General features: G+C 41.5%; 1 protein-coding gene across 1 annotated transcript in view; it reads left to right on the top strand.

Moving 5' to 3' along the window:
- LOC122646885 overlaps positions 1 to 20,969 on the top strand; it is a 77,110-nt gene that overhangs the window by 3,190 nt on the left and 52,951 nt on the right. The window contains exon 2 of the mRNA XM_043840518.1: positions 11,797 to 11,944. Within this exon, the coding sequence (XP_043696453.1) occupies positions 11,837 to 11,944 (108 nt within the window). The 5' untranslated portion in view covers positions 11,797 to 11,836. The remainder of the gene's footprint in view (positions 1 to 11,796; positions 11,945 to 20,969) is intronic.

Consider the following 20,969-nt stretch of genomic DNA (forward strand, 5'->3'; position numbering starts at 1 on the left):
ATCAAATTACCCTAAAAATCTTGGAAGCCAGGAGTTTGAAATTCATTGCTTTCAGATCAATCATAAACATCTGGGTTATTGTGTTGGGCGTAAATTAAGTCGTGGAAACACATTTGATTGAAGTTTATGTTGTTGCTGGGCTCATTTAAAGTAAGGTTTGGTGGGAATAAGCAATTTGGGCCTTGGCTGTAGCTCAACACCCACAAAACTAAATGGCTTATCCATTGCTTCGGACGAAGTGTTTCAAGAATCTTGCTTCATGATGCTTGATTCGGTATGATTTTGAAAGTTAAGCGAGGACTTTAAAGAGGAAATATATTTCACGAGTTATCTCTCTCTATATATAACGGTAAGATCTGCTTGGAAAAACCCCAGGCAAGTCTTGGGATTCCGGTGAGCTTCTCACTCACTACAAAGGCCCCCAAAGCTTTAGCGGGCCCTTCTTCTAGTCTGAGAAGCCTAGTCTCTCGGTGGAGAAGAAATTTCCTGCTCAGGTAAGTAACCCCCCCCACCCACGACTATCTCTCCACCTTCGCGTAGCAGTATCCCTATCACTCTTGATTACCTCAACTTCCAACCTATGGTTCTCTCTCCTTCAAACCCACGAATCTACCACCCCGACCACCTCTAGCGCTGCAGGTAAAGAGCATCCCACCACACCCCCGATAATCTCTATCCCTATCTCTCTCACCTCTGATTTTTCTCTACCGCCAATATCGTACCCAACCCCCATCCCTAAACCCAACTAACTCTATCCCATGATTATATCTATCCCTATTTCTCTCACTTCCAATCTTTATCTATCTCTCACCCCAAATTTTCTCTACCTTCAAGCTTTGATTCCCATTGTTCCAAACCCACGAATACCGCTCCGATTTCCACTCTCACACCTCTGATTTACTCTACCTATCTCTCTCTCCTCCCAGATTCCCCCCAGCCATACACATCCTTATTTTTTTTCACAATCACCCCCTACTCTGAAGATCTCTCTATCCCCTCAATTATCTCTCCCCAACCCGACAGCCACGTACACCCCTGTTTTCCTCCAATCACCCACATAACCTTTTATTTCGCCCCAGTTCCGATTCCCTCTCATAGCCACTCGCATCAACCTAGCCCAGATAACTCCCCCTAAATCTACGACTCTCCCGCCCTCAATTCTCTCACAGAATAGCCCCACTCCCCTACCACACCCTATTCCTCTCACCCCCAACTTACCACACACTTGACCCTAAGCTGCACCCAAGTCCCGTTGTCCCCAAGTTCCACTTCAATACTTCACTGCGGTAAGAATTTTGGGACCTTCCAGTGAATTGCTGTTTGGATACTATTTGGGTTCGTGCTCTACTGTGGTAATAACCAACTAATTAGCTGCTATTGCGGTAATAACCATCTTTTTCCTCTTCTTCTTTTTCGTGCTTTATATTGTGTGCAGTGAAACTGTATCTTTGTGGTTGTTGTTCATACTTAGTTCGATTTTATAACTGTACTTGTTTATGCTACGATTACCACTATTCCTGCCGTTGTGCACTTGAAGTACGTTACTTGTATTTTGTGCAACTACTTCTATGTACATTTTGTAATTGTCTGTTTGTTAATCTCATTTCAAGTAGTTATAATTGTGATTTTTTTTGTTTTGTTTTGCTATGTGTTGTTGAAGCTTTAGTGTTGCCTTTATCTTTGTTTTCACTTATTAGTTCTCTCCCCACCCTATATATACATTTTTTCCTTACCTTATTGGTGCGCCAAGTAGGCAGCCGACACCGTTACTATTAGGGCTGTAAATGGATAACCGAAAATCCGAATTCGATCCGCATCCATATCAGTTTAGGGGCATCCGTATTCGATTAGAGATATCCTGAAAAAATTCCGAATACTCCGATAAAAATCCAAATCCGAATACTTAATTATAAAAAATTAAGTAAATACTGATCTTGAGGGTTTTTGAAGATTCAACTGGTTCTAGAATATGAGGAGAAGAGAATCATGATCTAAAACTTTGGATTGAGAGTGAATTGTATCCACTAGGGGGAGGAAGGTTCGGATTACACAAGGCAGAGGTGTAAACGGATGGTCGAAAATCCGAATTCGATCTGCATCCGAATCCATCCGTATCCGTTTAGAGGTATCCGTATTCGACCAGAAAATATCCGAATCCGATTACATCCGATCCGTATCCGAGCCGAATCCGATCCATTTACAGGCCTAGTTACTATATCCAGCCAATCTCTTTATTGCATGAATCCTATCTCTTTAGTTTCATTTATGTCCCTTACAGAATCATATACTACATAAACCCTTATTTTCTGTTATCCTTTTTCTCAAGTTCTTAGGGTCTTTGTTTCATGGATTTTCATTCTTCTTTTAGGGCATTCCCTACTTGAAATGTGCCGCTTCGTTGCTCGTTTACGTTGTCTTATAGACGAAGGCTTACACACAATGGCCATGGGTGTGATCTAGCCCTTAAGCAAACGTGGAAGAGTATGGAATTGATTGATGTTATGAGGAGAAGAAGGATCAACATTTCCTGTATCCAAGAGACAAGGTGGAAAGGTAACAAAGCTAAGGTTTTTGGATGACTTTAAGTTATGGTATTCAGGAGACCAAAGTAATAGAGGTGGAGTGGGTATAGTGGTAGACAAAGAGTTAAAAGATGATGTGGTGGAGGTTAAAAGAGTTGGAGATAGGATTATTGCCTTCAAACTTGTGTTGGAGAAAGAAGTTATCAATTTTATAAGCGGCAACGCACCCCAAGTAGGATTGGATGGAAGTAGTAAGTTACTTTTCTGGGGACACTTGGATGGTTTAGTGCAAGGCATTGGATAGGGAGAAAATATTATTTTAGGAGGTGATGTAATGGGCATGTTGGGAAAGATCGTAGAGGATATGAAGGTGTTCATGGAAGCTACGGGTTTGGGGAAAGGAATGAAGAGGGTATTTCAGTTCTAGACTTCGTAGTAGCTTATAACCTTTCCATTATGGACACTTTTTTCAAAAAGAGAGAGGAACACCTTGTTACCTACAAAAGCAGGCATCATGCTAGCCAAATAGATTTCCCCTTAACTAGAAAGGCCGACAGACTGCACTGTAAAGACTGTAAGGTTATCCCTGGGGAGAGCTTAGCCTCTCAACATAGAATGGTTGTCCTAGACTTGTGCCTTCTTCACAAAAGCATAGGATATGTAAGCCTTCTTGTCCTATGATTAAGTGGTGGAAATTAAATGGAGAGTTCTTGATTCCATTTTCAGATAAAGTGATCAAAAAAGGAAAATGAGATCTTGACAGAGACCCCAACACGATGTGGGATGAGGTGGCAGGCTGTATAGAAAAGGTTGCTAAAGAGGTGGTAGGGGAAACGAAAGGTATTCGGCATGCCCCTAGAGAGACCTGGTCGTGGGATGATGAAGTCCAAGCAGCCATCAAGACCAAGAAAGCTTGTTTTAAGTTATGGCAAAGGTCTAAAAAGGAAGAGGATTTAACAAGATACAAGTTTGCCAAAAATGAAGCCAAGAAGATCATAGGGAAAGCAAGAGCAAAGAAATATGCTGACCTCTACAATAATCTAAATTTGAAGGATGGGGAAGAAGCTATTTTAAAATAGCAAAAGTGAGAGAACGCATGTCAAGAGGTTTAGATTATGTTCGATGTATTAAAAACGATGATGGCAGAATCTTTATTAAGGACGAGGACATTGAAAAGATATGGAAAGAGTACTTCCATGGACTCCTCATTGTAGACCCCACGAGTGACAGGGCCGTGGAAAGCGTTATTCATAGGGATTCCTCTTCGCATAGATATGTATGCAAAATTAGGATGCTTGAAGTAAAAGAGCAATTAGAAGGATGAAAGTAGGCAAAGCCCCAGGTCCAAACACGATCCCAATTGAGGTGTGGAAGAACGTAGGACTTTGTGGTCTATCCTGGTTAACCAGGTTGTTTAACAAGATTATGACCACTAAGAGAATGCCAGATGAATGGAGGAGAAGCTTTGTGGTTTATCATATTTCTTCGCTCTTGCTTTTCCAGGTCTTTATAGATCTGGAAAAAGCCTATGACAAAGTTACTAGAGAGCTAATCTGGAAAATTTTAGAAAAGAGAAGGGTGTTATGTACTTACATAGACATAATTAAAGATATGTATGCTGATGTGGTGACTAGTGTTAGAACAGCGTGGGGCCAAGGTAGTGAATTCCCAATCTCAATTGGGCTACACCAAGGATTAGCCTTAAGTCCTTATTTGTTTGTGCTTATCATGGATGACTTAACCAGAAGCATACAAAGGGAGGTCCCATGGTGTATGATCTTTGCTGATGATATTGTTTTGGTAGATGGGACAAAAGCAGGAGCAGGCCAAAGATAACCTTAGGTGAAGTGGTGAAGAAAGACATGCTTAGCTTAGGCCTTACTCCTAGTATGACCTCAAATAGAGCTGATTGGAGATCAAAGATCCATGCGGTCGCTCCCATTTAGCTGGACTTTGTTGTTGTGGTGCTGTTGTGTATTCACACCTCTTCGAGACCTAGAGCAGAATGTTGGACAGTTAAGAAGCGATACGTAGCTAAGAAGGGTCGATGCCCTAGAGTTTGAGTCAATGTGGTTTGCCCCTCCCCCCTTTTTACTTCTTTAATTTTGTCTATCGACACCCATGTAGTTGTATCCATGTTGTTCCTCCCTCCCTTTTTACTACTTTAGTTTTAATCGTTTGTCTTTTATTGGATCCATGTAGCCAACCCCATTAAATTGGGATAAGGCTTGGATGTTGTTGTTGTTGGAGTGGTGAAATCATGTGGATCACCTTGTTTAGTTGGGATAAGTAATGAGGGACAGAATAGGAGGGGGGGAATCTGAGAAGAAATAAGAGGGGGGGGGGGGAGAAGAAGCCGTGAGAAGAAGACGAAGGGAGAAAGGGGGGGTTGTGTGCACACACACAAATTCGCTTTTCTTGATTCATTCTTGCATATTTTCTAATGATGGGGAATTACATCATATATAGAGAGAAATAAAAGGCACACAAAAATAAAGACTCCTAATTACTTACTAAAACTAGGCTAACTAAAATAGAAACCTAATAAAACTCAAATTGAAAATTTTCCTACATGTCTAATAACTACCTTAAAATAAAAAAGTACATAATAATTTCCCAAATAAAATAAACTTCCTAAAATCCTACTAGATCCAAACACTCAAATTGGACCCGGTTCAACTGGGTTTGGGTCGGTCTAATGTGGTACACCAGTTGGGTTGGTCCGGTCCAAAATTGTGCTGCATCAACTCTCCCGATGTTGAGAAAAACTCGTCCACGAGTTTTAAAAAATGAGAGGATCAACCCCACTTGATCAACATCCACGATCAACAACTTGGATGGGGTGAACGTATGGATGTAAGCGTAAAGACGAGGACGACACTCTTCAAAGTACTTCAAGGGGATGATGAATTCTATGTGCCCAACCTTAATGTCGTCGGACGTATTCATAGGGCCATATGTGGCGCCTTCCATTGTGTTTTTGACCTCAATAGTTTCAATCTCAAGCTCCTTAGGATCCTCTTGGCAAGTCACGATAATCACAGTTGTTAAAGGGCTAAGTTCCTTGGTCTCGACCTCATTGTCCACTAATGCGACCATATTGCTTTCGATGTCTTCCACATGAGTCTCAGTAGCAGGAACTTCACAGGGCTGGATCTTCCTTGAAGATAGAAATTACTGAAACTTCTTCATTCTCAATTAGTGTTGCTTCAACGTCAGGCTCTTCAAGGACTGTCCTATTAGCAGTTGGGGTAGCCATTTGCATTTCATGGATAACTGGAAGGTTTTTTAGGACCTCTCCAATCAAACGATCCAACTGTTCAAGTCTCGAGAGCTTTTCATCCTGTGTTGATTTGTTCGTGAAATCCCATGAGCATTCAGTATTGTAGTTCCATTGTAACTCACTTAGGCATGAAAATTGAATATTCAGCGGACTGATGAAAGATCTTGATCTTTTCAACAAATCCATGAGGAGAAAAAACTTGATACAACGCTTTTACAGTTATAGGATAGAGCAGCTGGTGGATTGTAACTAAAAGAATTAAGTTGGGTGGTGGTTTGGAGAACATTGATAGCACAATTGTAAATACAATGATGTTTATAAGGACGGTGGTAGAATTGTAATTTATTGGATTGCAAACCAGAGAAGAAAAAAAAAATGTGGTACACTTGGTGGGGCTGGGGAGGGGTGAACTTGGAAACTATAAAAAAGAAAGACAATGTAGAATAAGAATAGAGGGAGGGGCAATTTTGGAAAGAAAGGATGAGAAACGACTGAAATAAACTAAAAGACTGAAGTGGGGGTAACAGGGAAAAATTTGGTCTTAAATGAAGGGAAAATAATATAATAAAGATACCTAGAGGGGGTAATTTAGGAAATCAAAAAGAGAAAGACACAAAAGGGGGGAGTTGGATCTTATGTAGCCGTGGCGGAAGCTGCACCTGTGCAGCACCGCTAAACGACAACAAAAACAGGGGTAAGGTAGTCATTTCACAGGTGAGTCCCACCTGGGTCCCACATGTGAAATGACCACCTCCCCCCTGTATTTGGGGTGGTTTTTCGAACTGCACAATGCAGCTCCCGCGACAGCTGCGAATTTATATCTCCTACAATTTTGACACCCTCCAATTCCCCTACAATGCCTCACATGGGAGCTGAAATGACCACTTACCCACTTCTTGGACACACTTCCCAAGGCAATGGGTAAGTGGTCATTTCACTCCCAATGTGAGGGATTGTGGGGAATTGGAGGGTGTCAGAATTGTAGGTGATAATGATCCCACAGCTGCACAAGATCCAACTCCCCAAAGGGAACTCTTAAATTTTTACCGTGTTCGACTGGATTTTTTTCTGACACCCTCCAATTCCTCTTCCGATGTTCACTACGTGTTCAAAATTAATCCTACGGCCCATTTTAAAATTTACTTTTTACTTTTCCCAAAAACAACTTTTCATTGATCTTACTCTTTGCTTTCCCGCTATTCTGGCATTCCTATCGATTCTCTCTCTTCTCTACCTCTGCAACCTGCGTGCGAGAGAGACGAGAGCCTGCCGGAGTTCAAAATCGGACCATTCCTCACTCCTCTCTAGATCTGCAACCTGTTTGTGCATTCCTCGCGGAGTTCTTCTCGGATCGTAGTTTCTCTGCGAAAACCTCGGAGATCAAAATCGAACCGCTCTCTCTCCTCTCTGGATCTGCAACCTCGCGAGGCCTCTCCAGGTTTGAGACTCTTACCTTGCCTTGAAGAACCTCTGCAACATCTTGGTTTCATTTTTCGCTTTGCCGGAGGACCCAGCGGAAGTCAGGTTCGACCGCTCTCTCACTCCTCTTGCTCTCTCTCTCTCTCTCTGGCCGTTGCTTCACGATGCTTATGTTGTTTTTTCTTCAAGGGTTTAGCAGCTTTCTTGAACTTTATCGAGTCTATTGAGAGATTAATCTCTCATTGAGGTAGCAAGAAGTGGTCATTCTGTTCTTAAAACGTAATGGTGGAACACTGTTTTGGAATTTTCTCTATCATGAGTCCACTTTTATATGCCCTTTATCTTAATAGTCTGTTTTACCGTTGATTAGTTATTGTTTAGAGGGTTATCTCCTTTGTTATTATGTATACAGTAGTTGCAGCAGCAGATCATTGCCCTTATATTTTCTTGTTTTCCTTTGCTGTGTTACCCATCTGCTCTGTGATCTATCTTCTATGTTTGAATCCTTCAAACATTACTCGTAGAGTAAATTTTTTGTGATGTATTCTGGAATTGAAATGGGCTGAAATTAGTATCAAAAGGCCATGATTTTTGTGATTGTATTCTGGAATTGAAATGGGCTGAAATTAGTATCACAAGGCCATGATGAACATACCCAACCCATCTAACTTACAGTCAAAAGAAAGAAAAAAAGAAGTTCCAGCAAATCCATATTAGGTGTGAGGGAAGGAAAACAAGAAAGCAAAGTGGCAGGATGAATTCAGGCAGGATGAATTCAAGCAATATACAAGCACTACCCTTATCTGATTCAAATTTGGGCTGATCCAAAACAATTGTTTATTAGCGTTTTAAAGACAAATTAAAGACTTATAGTGATGCCACACCATAAATTGAGATTTGGGTTTTTAAAAACTATTAGTATATATGTGTCTATACCTGAACTTCTGAATTAATGCAACCATTAAGAGCTTCTATGCAGCAGGCAGAGTTGTGCATTGATGCTCCAATTTTGAGGTATTGTTTCCATGGATGAGAAAAGTTGAAGTTACCATGAGCAGGTTCCCATCTAGCAAAATTGAGTTCTACAACTTCCAATGGAGGTATCATGCAAACTAGTTCTGAAAATTATAAATTGCCTTTCCACAATATTTCTTAAAGCACGTACCCTCCCTGATAAGAGAATCCTTTTCTACTGATTGGTAATTGGAAACAGCTGCTTGATTGCTTCCCTGAAGGTTTACATTTAAATTATGTAAACTTTCAATCATACCCACCATCAACATGAGAAGACTTTAGTTTTTTGGATTTAAATGCACTACTTATCCATGCCATTTCAATCCATTTTAGAGTTGGAAAATGAGTTAATATATTCAGCATCTGCCATCTTAAGGCTTTGATAATATGCCAGTTATTGATTTGCAGCATTTGAAGAGTGTCTCAAAAATTCCAGGTTACTAGAAGAAAAGAAGTTTTGAGGGAAGTGCTGATCTCAGATTGGATGTAACCTTAAGAAATATAAATGGAAAGTTAATAGTGTAACAAGAGAATATTGGATCTACAACACCACCAACAACTAAACTAATCTGTAATTCCACATCCTAATGCAGGTAAAAATAAAAATTGGGTAATTATTATGGATTGGAACATTTAATTATCAACTGTTCAATTGGTACCTGGATTCGGGTGGTATTGATTCAATTGGAAAGAAGGAAGTAATAAAAGTGGAACAGTAAGTAGTGAATCACCCTAAAGCCATCCCATCATCAGTGAATGAGGTAGTGCTTGATTGGCATAAGTTAAAGGAGGAGGATTCATCATCAGTTAAATCTGTGATTCAGGATGGAAGAGAGCTGGCAAAATCTTTGATGAGTGGAAACCTTGAAAAAAGATGGGAGATCATAATAGGTATGTGGTTGGAAATGCTGGCAGTTTTTTTCACCCAAAAACTATGAAGAAGAGAAGAAGAGATGAAAGAAGACGAAATCAGTATTTGCAAAAACATGCAATAGATGGATCCCACACTCCATGAAAACCCAAAATCCAAATCCAAATTAGAACACACTTTCAAGTCCTGTTGAGAAAAATATACAACAACAATACTAGTGAACAGATTACATAACCATTAACCAATATTTCCATTCATCCACCCAAAGCAACACCAACTTGTTCCCCATCAGGAAAAAAAAAAAACCAAGCTTATTCATATCACCATTAAGCTTTCTTAGTAGAGACATATTGTTTACTAAATTTGATTGTTTTCTAAATTTTGTACCATTTTTAATGGAAATTCTTAACACCAAGCTGGGTTGGGGTCATTTCCCTGTTTTGGGATTTTCAGGTTAGCCATGAGGATAACGTCTGGTCTCTGCTGGATTAGAGATTTTAGATTCTGCAGAGTAATTCCAGTTTGGTAGTAAATTGGAAGGAAGATGAGAAAAAGGAGAAGATGAAAATGCAGAGAATTTAAGAAAACAACAGTTTCCAAAATCTCAATCCAAACCGTGCAGGTTTAAGTGTTTAACTGAGATCTAAGATTTTGTTTTCAATCCAACAGTAATGTCAACAACAGAAAAGAATAACAAATAAGGAAGAAAGAAAGAAGAATGAGGATGCGAACATGGACAGAAGAAGGGGGTGCGGGAGCCGAGGTACCAATATGATCTTCAGTGGAAGGAGAGATGCCAGAGATGCCTGAGACGGTGACACCATGAACTGGAGAAGATGGAACAACTTCAGGAGCTGCATCGGCAACAGTAGCTTTGCCGGAGCAGTCACGGGAATGATGCCCAAAGACTTTGCAGTAAATGCAGTGAGGTGGAATCCAATCAAACTTGATAGGTTGTTCAAAACTAAACCCATCTTCTTCGACGATGGTGATGGAGGAAGGCGGAGGCTTATCAGCAGGGACATTGATGCACATTCTTGCGAAAGATAATCGGTCCATTTTGAGAGTACGGGCATCACAGTAGAGAGGGTATCCCAAGACCGAACCGATCCTGCTTAAGCATTCTTTACTCCAGTAATGGAATGGAAGACCAGGCAGTGCAATCCACAAGGGAATGGAGCTGAAGTCGACCTTGTGGAGCAGGATGTAGGGATTCCATTGCCGAAGAAAGATTGGTAAGGGACCAACAAGCCAAGGAGCACCATCTAAAGCTCTAGCCTTGGTATCCTCCGAGAAGAACTTGAAGACAAAGACACCGCTGTCGAGCAGGAAGATATCGACAGAATCTTGAGCTCTCCATTGCTTAGTTAGGGAGGCTTTGACAGTGTTGAACGGTGGTCTCTTTCCGAGGAAGTGACCCACAAGGCATGACTGCCATTTGGAAGTTTCAGGAGAGAGCAGATTGCTGGGACAAAGGGCGTAAGAAGCACCATCATGACAGGGAGGTTTAACAAAGTGGAGGGAGAGGTCGGGACTGTTGGAAGAAGAAGGGTGAGAAGAAGGGTGAGAAAGCAGGGAAGACCAAGAAATTGGTCCAGGGGGGGTGGAGTTGGTGGTGGTGGAGGTGGAAAGGGGAGGTGGAGGAGGTGGAGGAGAAGGGAGTGGTGGCGGTGGTATGGAGGAGGTTTGGGTGTTGGCGGTGGAGGTGGAGGAGGTGTTGGCTGTTGGGGTGGAAGGAAGACTGGGGATGGTGGTGCTGGTGGAGGTGGTGGGGGAGATGATGGAGGAGATGGGAGTGGTGGTGGGGGAGGTGGAGGTGCCTGGCAGAGGAAGGAGGGAGGAGCTCATCTTTCAGTTTGTAAAGCTTTTTGTGTGTGTGTTTTGTGTGTGTGTGTGCGAAAGACAACGAGGATCAGGGGGAGGGACAGAATAGGAGGGGGGAATCTGAGAAGAAATCAGAGGGGAGGGGGGAGAAGAAGCCGTGAGAAGAAGAAGAAGGGAGAAAAGGGGGGGGGGGGTTGTGTGCACATGCACAAATTCGCTTTTCTTGATTCATTCTTGCATATTTTCTAATGATGGGGAATTACATCATATATAAAGAGAAATAAAAGGCACCCAAAAATAAAGACTCCTAATTACTTACTAAAACTAGGCTAACTAAAATAGAAACCTAATAAAACTCAAATTGAAAATTTCCTTACGTGTCTAATAACTACCTTAAAATAAAAGATTACATAATAATTTCCCAAATAAAATAAACTTCCTAAAATCCTACTAGATCCAAACACTCAAGCTGGACCCGGTTCAACTGGGTTTGGGTCGGTCCAATGTGGTACACCAGTTGGGTTGGCCTGGTCCAAGATTTTCCTGCATCAGTAAGACTTGGTAGGGTTGAATTGAGTTAGTTAAAGTTAAAGGAGCGCTTGCATTGTCAAATTTGAATGTGAATGTAATCACATTAAAATGGTCCCGAAGTGAGAAGTATTGGTTAGTTGGTAGTTTTGACACTTTTTGGGTATCAATTTACTTGGATATTTTCTTTTCCTCTTTCTTCAATCTCTCTCTCTCTCTCTCTTTCTCTCTTTATCTATATATATATATATATATATATATATATATATATATATATATATATATATATATATATATAATGCATTTCCTGATTCTCACATTCTTAAATATGTTAGGTGCCAGGTGGCCTGGACTGATATTTTATTGCATCATCAAATGGATCAAGTGGGTCAATCTCATCCTCCACTTGGATTGAGGCAAATGAATCTAAAGAAATCATTTAAGCTGGGCATACGCTCTCTGCTGACGACTTGTTCTAAGGAGGTTATCATTCTTACTTGGTGGTTTCTTTTTCAATAATTTCATATTTTCTGTTTTGTATTTTAAGTTTAAACTTTAAATACCCATCCCATTTAACAAGCACATTAGTACCACCCCCTGGAAATCATCAATCACATGCACAACCATTTCTTTAGTTTTCTCCTTTGGTTGGGATGGTAGTCGTTTTGCATATTTTGCTCATTATATGAACCTTTTGGTTCCTCGAACAAAAATTTTTTACAATCATTAAAGTCTTCTCCATTTGTTGATCGTGGGCTGAAATCAAAGAAAAGTGCTTTAGTAGGTTCAAAATCTTTTCTAACCAAAAGAGAGAGTAATATAGTCCTAGATTGGAAGGAATCCAACTAGAAGCCAATAACCAGGATATGTTCTTGGATTGGTCGCTCGGCTAGTCAAAACAGGTGAAAAGTGTGAAATTAGGGTTAGGGTTTGGTGGGGTCAAGGATTTGTTGATAGGGTTAGGGTTTGGTGGGGTCAAGGGTTTGTTGATAGGGTTAGGGTTTGGTGGGGTCAAGGGTTTGTTGATAGGGTTAGGTTAAATTGATGTTGGGGAGTCTTCCAATGAAGGTTATGTTAAGAAATAATGGATGGAAGGGTGCTGGAATGAATTGGCAGCAAGGGAATATGGTTGGGGTTAAGGTTTTGCAAAGAGGGGAAATTGTGATTTCTAGGGTTTGAGTGGAAGACTCGGACCAGCCTTGGATTGAGTCCTCTATGGGGGGCAGAGGAGCACTCGGTTCAAGTTTGGTAGGGTTCCTATGGTGGGAAAGGATTGTGATGATTTTAGGGTTTGGGAAAAACAAGAAAACAAAGGGGAAAATCTAGGGTTTGGATGTTTAGAGGATTAGAAGAAGAAAAGCTAGGGTTTGAAATAAGTCAAACTTACTAGTTGCTGAAGCAGTACTTGGACAACAGCTTATTTGAATGAAATATTCTTGAAAAATCAGAACTTGAATCAGAACTTCAGTGTAACAGCAATGGAGAACAATGAGGGCTTGGACGAACCACCCGGGCTTCACACCGCAAGGTGGCGATTGGATTAAACACCAATCGCACCAGCCTTGATCAAACACAAGACAAATCTTCAATGTAGAAGAAGAGCAGGAAAAAGCTTTTCATTAATAAAAAATCATCCCAATGCTTACCCCCCTTGCAGCCTGATATTAAAGGCTCAAAAATAGACTCCTACACTAAAAAGGAAAAGCCTAACCCAATCCTTAACCTATTAGGTAACCTAAACTGACTTAGAAACTTTAATACTGAAGGAAATAGACTGAATAATGGCTGGACTGATAAAGTCCTAATCCAGCCCAACTTACATAGCAATCAAATAGTCACGTGACCACTTAACCAAGTCACATGATCACTTAAGTGATCACATGACCGCTAATTACATAAAAATAAAATCAAGGAATTAAAACAGCTAATCCCGTAAGCAACCCTATTACTCATACTTTAGGTCCATTGAAGTGACCTATTACATTGGAAATCCATGGGATCAAGGCCCAACATGTATATAACCCAACCCTAGACTTATTCCTAAGCAAAGAAACCCAGTTTGGTGATAAATCTGCATCAGGGAGCGTTGGGGGGGGGGACATATTTCAAGATTTCTAGTTGTGGTCTGATTTTTACAGAAACCTGTACCATTTTGACAGCATGTTTCGTCTGACCATTTTGGAGGTCAAATAGCTATATTTTGGCCCAAAATTTCAAGGAACCCTAATTAACCATTTTTAAACATATTGGAAGTTTTAGTTTGTAAAAATACACAACCATTTTGACAGCAAGTTTCGTATGACCATTTCAGAGGTCAAATAGCTATATTTTGGCCTGAAATTTCAAGGAACCCTAATTAACCATTTTTAAACATATTGGAACTTTTAGTTTGTAAAAATACACATCTAAAATGGTAGTTTGGTTTTGGATCCTAGGTTGCTACTTGCTAGTGTATGTAGTACACTATTGTGCACTTTCTCTAGTACTGCCTATTCTACTCATACTCAGAGTTTGAAAACTCGTTTCATTTCGGTGTTTCGGGCTATTTTGGTCAAAATATTGCATTTTTTCTGTTATGTTTCAGTAGGTCATTTCGGTGGGTTTTAGGCCAATTTAAGGCCTGAAACTTCATGGAAACCCTATTTTAGGCTTTATAAACATATGTAAATGTTCAAATTACAAAAATAGTCACCCAAAGTGGTGTTTTGGATTTGCACCATTGATTGGCAATATACGGTCAAATCCTAATGTATAACTTAGTTAATTACACATAAATATTGCTTAAGACTTTAACTCTTTAAGTACTGGAGGACATAATAATTAATAAGCAATTTAAACAAGTAAATTCACTTGGAAGTTGGAAACATAAAGTAAATGACTCATAACTTAAGTCATAATATTAAGTACAATAAGTCAATAACAAATTAAGAAGATGATATCACTATGACAATATCCCCAATAGTCCAATACAAGTCAAGTAGTCATCAAGTGACTCAAATATTCTAATAATAATTACTCCGCCGTCCAGGATAGACTCCACTCATAGTCCGATGGAGCCGACATGCATTGTTCTCCGACTGTAGGACAAATGAATGCCACGTCATAGTCATGGAGACAAAACGAGTGTAGTCATCCATAGTGGCCATATAAATTGCATCATCAACATGCTGAAGGTAACCTATCCTAGGATATGGGTCACCAAACTGTGAAGAAGTATACTACCCACTGATCCACTATGATATGACGCCTCTGGGAGCATGTACGGGTATGGCTGGTGGGTTGGGTAGGAAAAGATGTCATCCACAGAAGATGATCTGCTATGTCCCTGTGACTGGGAGTCCAACATATATTAATTTCATCACAAACAAATAAGTATTGATCATGATTCTTTCAAAATTTTTTTTTGGAGAAATTGGTTTTACCTGAAATAGTGGAAAAGCTTCACAAATGTGCTATTGGTGTGTTCTCTGGCTTAGATGCGGCAAAGATTCGAAGGCCGGTGAAAGAATTAGCAAAGAGAAGTGAAAGGATGAAGAACAAGGAGAAAAAAACTCAAAAAACCAGAGCTTGTTAAGTCTCAGTCGAAATTTCGACCGAGACTAACGAGTTTTGGTATTTGTAAAGACACTTTTGAAAAAGAATCTCGATATCTCGTGAGATTTTGATTTTGTCTCGAGATATCGTGAGATGGTCGAAATTTCGACTGAGTTTTTGCATTTTTTTGATTCGAACTACTGTTTCGTTTCGGTCAGGTCGAGATACTCGAAATATTTGAGATCTCGACCGAGATTTCGCGAGATTTTGTACAGTGCTCATACATTAGGAATGAAGAAAAACCATGTATTAGTGCATTTATAACTAATCAAGTACAACTATTCCTCCGACGCTATGTCAATAGCAGAGTTCCGAGGAGCCAACAAAACTGTTCTTCTGACTATCACGAAAGACAGTCATGTCATGGTATTCTTAAAGACACGCTTGAAGTCCATCACAGCAGCTTAATAGGTGTTATCATCAACATACTCTAGGTAGCCCAACTTAGGATATAACTCATTGGGGGCTGGAAGATGATGCAAATGTGGACCCACTGTACCTGTTTTGTGGACTGGGCTGATATGGTTGCTAAGGTCTGGGTATGAGAAGATGCTGTCCACAAAAGATGACCACCCTGTGACTGATACCTATTTGCAGCAGGGAATGAGGAAAAAAAGAGAAACAGTTTTTTTCCACCTCTTACTGTCGGAACAACTGAAACTAATGAAATGTGTCAAAATTTCGAACCATTTGGATCGAAACAGTGCCTTTATAAGCACTTGTTTGTATGAAACAATATCGAAATCCAAAACGGCTCCGAAATCTTGTGGAAACCACCAAAATTTCAATTTAAACTTTGCGCGTTTGGTGAGTCGCACTGAATTTCGTTTCAAACTTTGCCAAAACTGAAATATTTCGCAAGGTTTCAACCGAAATCTCTAACCATAGGGGAGAGAGGTTCAAAAGCTTTGGTTTTTGATGAAAAAGGAACTTTCTTAATAACCTCAATAACCCTAAAGTAATGATTTATGTATGCAATGCTTTTGTGCCGTACCGATGGCTGCAGGCTAATTCCATATGGTTCCCTGATAAGCCATAGAAACAATGCACATACAGTATAAGTATCAAATTTTCCTTTAATCGAATGATCCAAAATGGATTTAACACTCAAGTATTAGTGTATATATATGATAAATGCCATAAAACTCTCCTCAACTTGTGTAGCATATAATTGACCTGTCGAAGCGCACAGCCCTTGAATGACCGATTCATAGTAATAGTAGCCATTAACTGTCCTATTTAGTTAGACTCGACAGATATACAGGGTTTGTTAAGGCCTTTTGTTGCAGGTCTTAATGTTAGAGTTATTAGAAGTTATGTTCTAAGGGTTGTTTGGGAACTAGCCTGTTGACTAGTTGCCCTAATATGTAATTTCTATCTTTCTATATGTTCTAAGGGTAGTTTAGGAACTAGCCTGTTGACTAGTTGCTTTTTACTCTTTACCTCCTTAGGGAGGTGTATGTAATTCTGTTATTTCTATTAGTGAAGCAATATAGGTGTGGAGAGATCTCTCTCACACACAACACATTACAACTCAAACATTCTCCTTCTCTTCCTCTTGCCTCCAAACTTCTCCTTCTCTCTTCTTCTTCCTTCTCCATCTTCTTCCTCTTCTATTACTTGTTTACCTAATCTAAAACTCAACTTGGTATCAGAGCAGGTTTGAGTGTCGTGTTGTAGCTCCTTTCTCCTATTCTTTTTCTTCTCTTTGAAACCCTAGGATACAAAGGGGTTCAAGGAGAAGATCCCTATGTGAAAAGATTGCTGAAAGAGCATGGAATAGGTTCGATTTGACCTATTTGTATGGTTGAAGCTGCTGTTTGAACTCTGTTGCAGCTCCCTTATGGTTTTGTAGCTCTTACAGCTACTACAGAAATTTCCGCCAGCCAGAAGTCGCAGCCCTTGTGTCTCTCTCATTTCAGATGTTTTTCAGCCTTGGAATAGTTCTTTGGAATCGCCCAAGAGTGCTTATCAGGCCCCTTCAGTCCCTCCTTGCAGCTTGAAGTATCTATTGGAACTCTCTTAGTTTCTTTATGGAATCTCTGTTCTGCCCAGGTAAACTGAGACTGCACTTCCTCTGTGTTTTTTGTATTTGGGCTACCCTATGCTGCGTTCTTGGTTGAAGAATGATAATGGCCATCATCTTGTTTGAGATCTTGGAGCTTTTTTAAGCTTGTATTACTTCTTGGAAAGTGTTAAAGACCAGCCTATATCTGTGTTTTTCCTTACTGGATTTTCTGTTTGGTATTGGACTCTTCTATTTGGGTTGAGTGTGCACTCCCCAACTGCTGTTTGTTATATGTTTTATGGTCAAGTGCTCTTTCCCATATAATATGACTGATACACCCACATCTGAGATTGGTTCGGCTGCTTCACAGCCCCTTCCCACAGCTCCTCCAGTTGTTTATGAGAGCATACCTACACAGATCTCCTTTGTGAAGCTTGATGGTACCAACTACTTGGACTGGTCACACTCTGTGAGGTTGTCACTCAAGAGTAAAAGAAAACTGGGATACATTACAGGCACCATTACAGGTTCAGAGCCTGGTTCACCTACCTATGATCAATGGGAGACAATTCTACAGTCATGACATGGTTAATCTTCTCCATGACTCCTGAGATTGGACCAAGGTTTATCAGAAAGGAAACTGCCAAGGCAATCTGGGACAGTGTCTCCCAGACGTTTGATAGAGTGGGTGACTCTGCCAAGGTCTATCAGCTTCACCAGAAGATTAACTCCATGAGGCAGGGTGACAGGACTATTTCTGAATACTACAATGCCTTTCTTACCCTGTTGAAAGAATATGACCACTACAGGGATCTCCACGTGAAGGATCCAGAGGATGAAGCTAAGGTATACCAGACTCTTGAAAAGGAGCGTGTCTTCACTCTGCTTGGTGGTCTGAACCCTGACTATGAGCCCATCAGGCTTCAGATCTTAGGCCGATCTCCCTTTTCATCTCTTAGTGAGGTGTGTAGTTACTTACAGAGTGAGGAGACTCGGCGTGTTGCTATGGAACCAGCTCCAGTATCCTCTCTTGAGAGATCAGCGTTCCACTCTAGTTCTTCCAGAGACACCCGTGGAGGTGGTAGAGGCCCAGGGCCTAACCGCGAGGTAGCCAACACAGTGGAGACAGTTGGTGCCAGCGGAGTTGGTAGGGATAGGTTTAAATGTGATCATTGTGGGAGAACTGGACATACCAAGGATAGGTGTTGGTCTCTTAATGGCCGTCCTCCTGGCACATGTGGTCATGGTGGCCGTAGAGGGGGAGCTCGAGCTCATTCAGTGATGACCAAGGCAGATACTACACAGGATGACTCCGTCTTTATGGATACAGTGGTCCGTAGGGTCATGTCACAGCTTAGCACATCTCCTACATCTACTGCAGCCAACTCCTCATCATCCCCAGTCTTACAGGTCTCTAACTCAGCCCCTACTGCAGCCCAATCTTGGGTCATTGACTCTGGTGCCACTGACCACATGACTGGTACGTCCCATAATTATGATACCTATTCCATTTGCTCTGGTAAGGATAAGGTTAGGGTAGCTGATGGCTCCCTATCCTCCATATCTGGTAAGGGTAGCATTCCTGTCACCTCTTCTATTTCTCTTACTTCAGTTCTTCATGTCCCTAATCGAAGGCTTTATGGATGTTAGTCTTCATAAGAGCCGCTGGGGAGTGATTCTTCCTTTCAAAGCCTCTAACAATCTCATGGCATAGAAGAATATTGTCCGAGATGTTCCTACCAGGTATGAAAGCGGACTGATTTTCACTAACAAGGAGATCCACCACAGTCTTGAGCCTGAAAGCCTAGATTTTGGCAATGAACTTGTAAATCTGGTTGCAAAGGGCAATGGGCCTGAAGTCCAACATAGTTGAAGCTCCCTCCTTTTTTGGAATGAGACAGAGAAAAGTGTGGTTCACCCCTTTGATTTGGCTTGGATTGAAGAAGAAGCTTCTAACAGCTTTGATGAGGTCATCTTTAATAATATTCCAAGAGGCTAAGAAGAATCCCATGCTGAAACCATCCGGACCGGGAGCACGGTTTAGCTTGAAAGAATGGATAGCAGTAATGATTTCCTCCTCCAAAGCCCCAAGGGACTGAATTAGCTCGGTAGGAACAAATTTGTTAAGAAGATTATTGGGGATAGGATCTGCAGCACTCTGGGGGCCATTAAAGAGATCCTCAAAGTAGGAGGCAGCCATATCTTTGATGTCTTTCACATTGGTAATAGGAGAACCATCAGGGCCAGCCAGCTGTAACATGGCATTGAAGTTTGTTCTAGACTTCAAGGACCTGTGGAAGTAGGCTGAGTTGGAGTCCCCTAGGTCCAGCCATTTAATTCTTGCCTTTTGTCCAAGAGAAGGTAGGACCAGTCCAACGAAGATCATCCATGCCCAAGTCATCAATGCAGTCATTGAAAGCTGTCATAGAGTCGAGGTCTAAAGAGTCACCTCCCTGTTTTTCATTTCCAAATCTGATCACATTGAAACCTCCACCAATACCCCAAGGGGAAGGACCAATAATACTAGCAATACTGCGGAGATCATCCCATAATGATTACCTCTGGAAAGGGCAGTTAGAAGCATAAACAGCAGTGAAAAAGAAAGAGAAGTGGTTGAGACAGTCTGAGAAACTTAAATGGAGCAACTGAGCCGAGGAGGAGATCAAGGAAACTTTAATTTTTGAAGAATCCCATAAAAACCAGATGCGGCCATTAGTGTGGTGACTGTAGTTGGAAAGGAAGGACCAACCCGGAGCAATCGAGCTCAAAATTTTTGCAGCATTTGGCTCTTTAACATGGGTTTCTAGCAAGCAACAGAAGGTAGAGTGGTGAAGCCGGATACGAGCTCTAACTGGGGCTTGTTTGCTCAGGGAATTGAGACCCCGAGTGTTCCACAGAACACCGTGATTCATTTGGGCAAGGGGGGAGGTTGCACCTAGCATCCCAGAAATCGGGACAAAACACTACGAGAAGAGGAGGAGCTCCGGTGGCGACGGTTGTAACCAGCAGCAGGGGAGATGTAGGGGATATTGGGTAAGGGGGGGGGATCGGGTAAAGGGGATGAATGGGACTTATTGAATGACCCATTATCCACAGCCAAAAGACTCGACCCGAGAGAGGAGGGACTTAAAGGGTCGAGCACTGGGGCTACAGGAGAAGACTTCGTCTTCGATTTCCTTTTCTTTTGGTTTTTTGTTTTTTGTTTTTTTTGTGGAGGGGTTTTTAGATATTTGGGTCACAGGGGAAAGAGAAGAGGGAGAAAGCAAAGCAGTAGTAGGCCCTGCAGAAGAGACAACCACTGGGTAAAAAACAGGAGAAGGAGAGAGGGAGAGAGTCTCAGGGTCTTTCAAAAAAGAGGGAGAGACGAGATCTGTCTCAGGAGTTGTCGCCGAGGCTTTCACAGAAGAAGAAGTTGCACGAGCTGACGACGAGACTGACGCAGGTCCCCGATGGAGAGCAGGGGACAGAGAGGGAGGAGTCGTCGCCAACGTCTGAGCGATAGAGGTAAGGACAGCAGAGGTGTCAGGCTGGTCTTCAGCCAACGGCGATGCCATTCGCGATCTGGTACGAGGAACAGCAGAGTCAAGGCACTTCTTGATGCAGGCACCAAGATCAGACTCCAAGATGCCATCGTCAGACAAAGGGGCAAACGGATTTTGTCCAATGGGTAAAGGAGGGATGCCTAGGATACTATCTTGAGGAATAGCCGGATCACGGCTAAGATGTCGGCGGCGATGTCTGGACCTGGTTCTGCCTCTGGAACGAGAAGCAACCCGAGATGGAGCTTCTGAGTTTGGGATGTGATTTTTCGATAGAGGAATGGATGCCGGAGGAGAGCAGAGGGCAGTATCATGCCCAAACTTCTTGCATATCAGGCATTGAGGGGGCTTCCACTTATAGTGAACT

This window comes from Telopea speciosissima, chromosome 11, assembly GCF_018873765.1.
Source record: "Telopea speciosissima isolate NSW1024214 ecotype Mountain lineage chromosome 11, Tspe_v1, whole genome shotgun sequence".
Classification (NCBI taxonomy): Eukaryota; Viridiplantae; Streptophyta; class Magnoliopsida; order Proteales; family Proteaceae; genus Telopea; species Telopea speciosissima.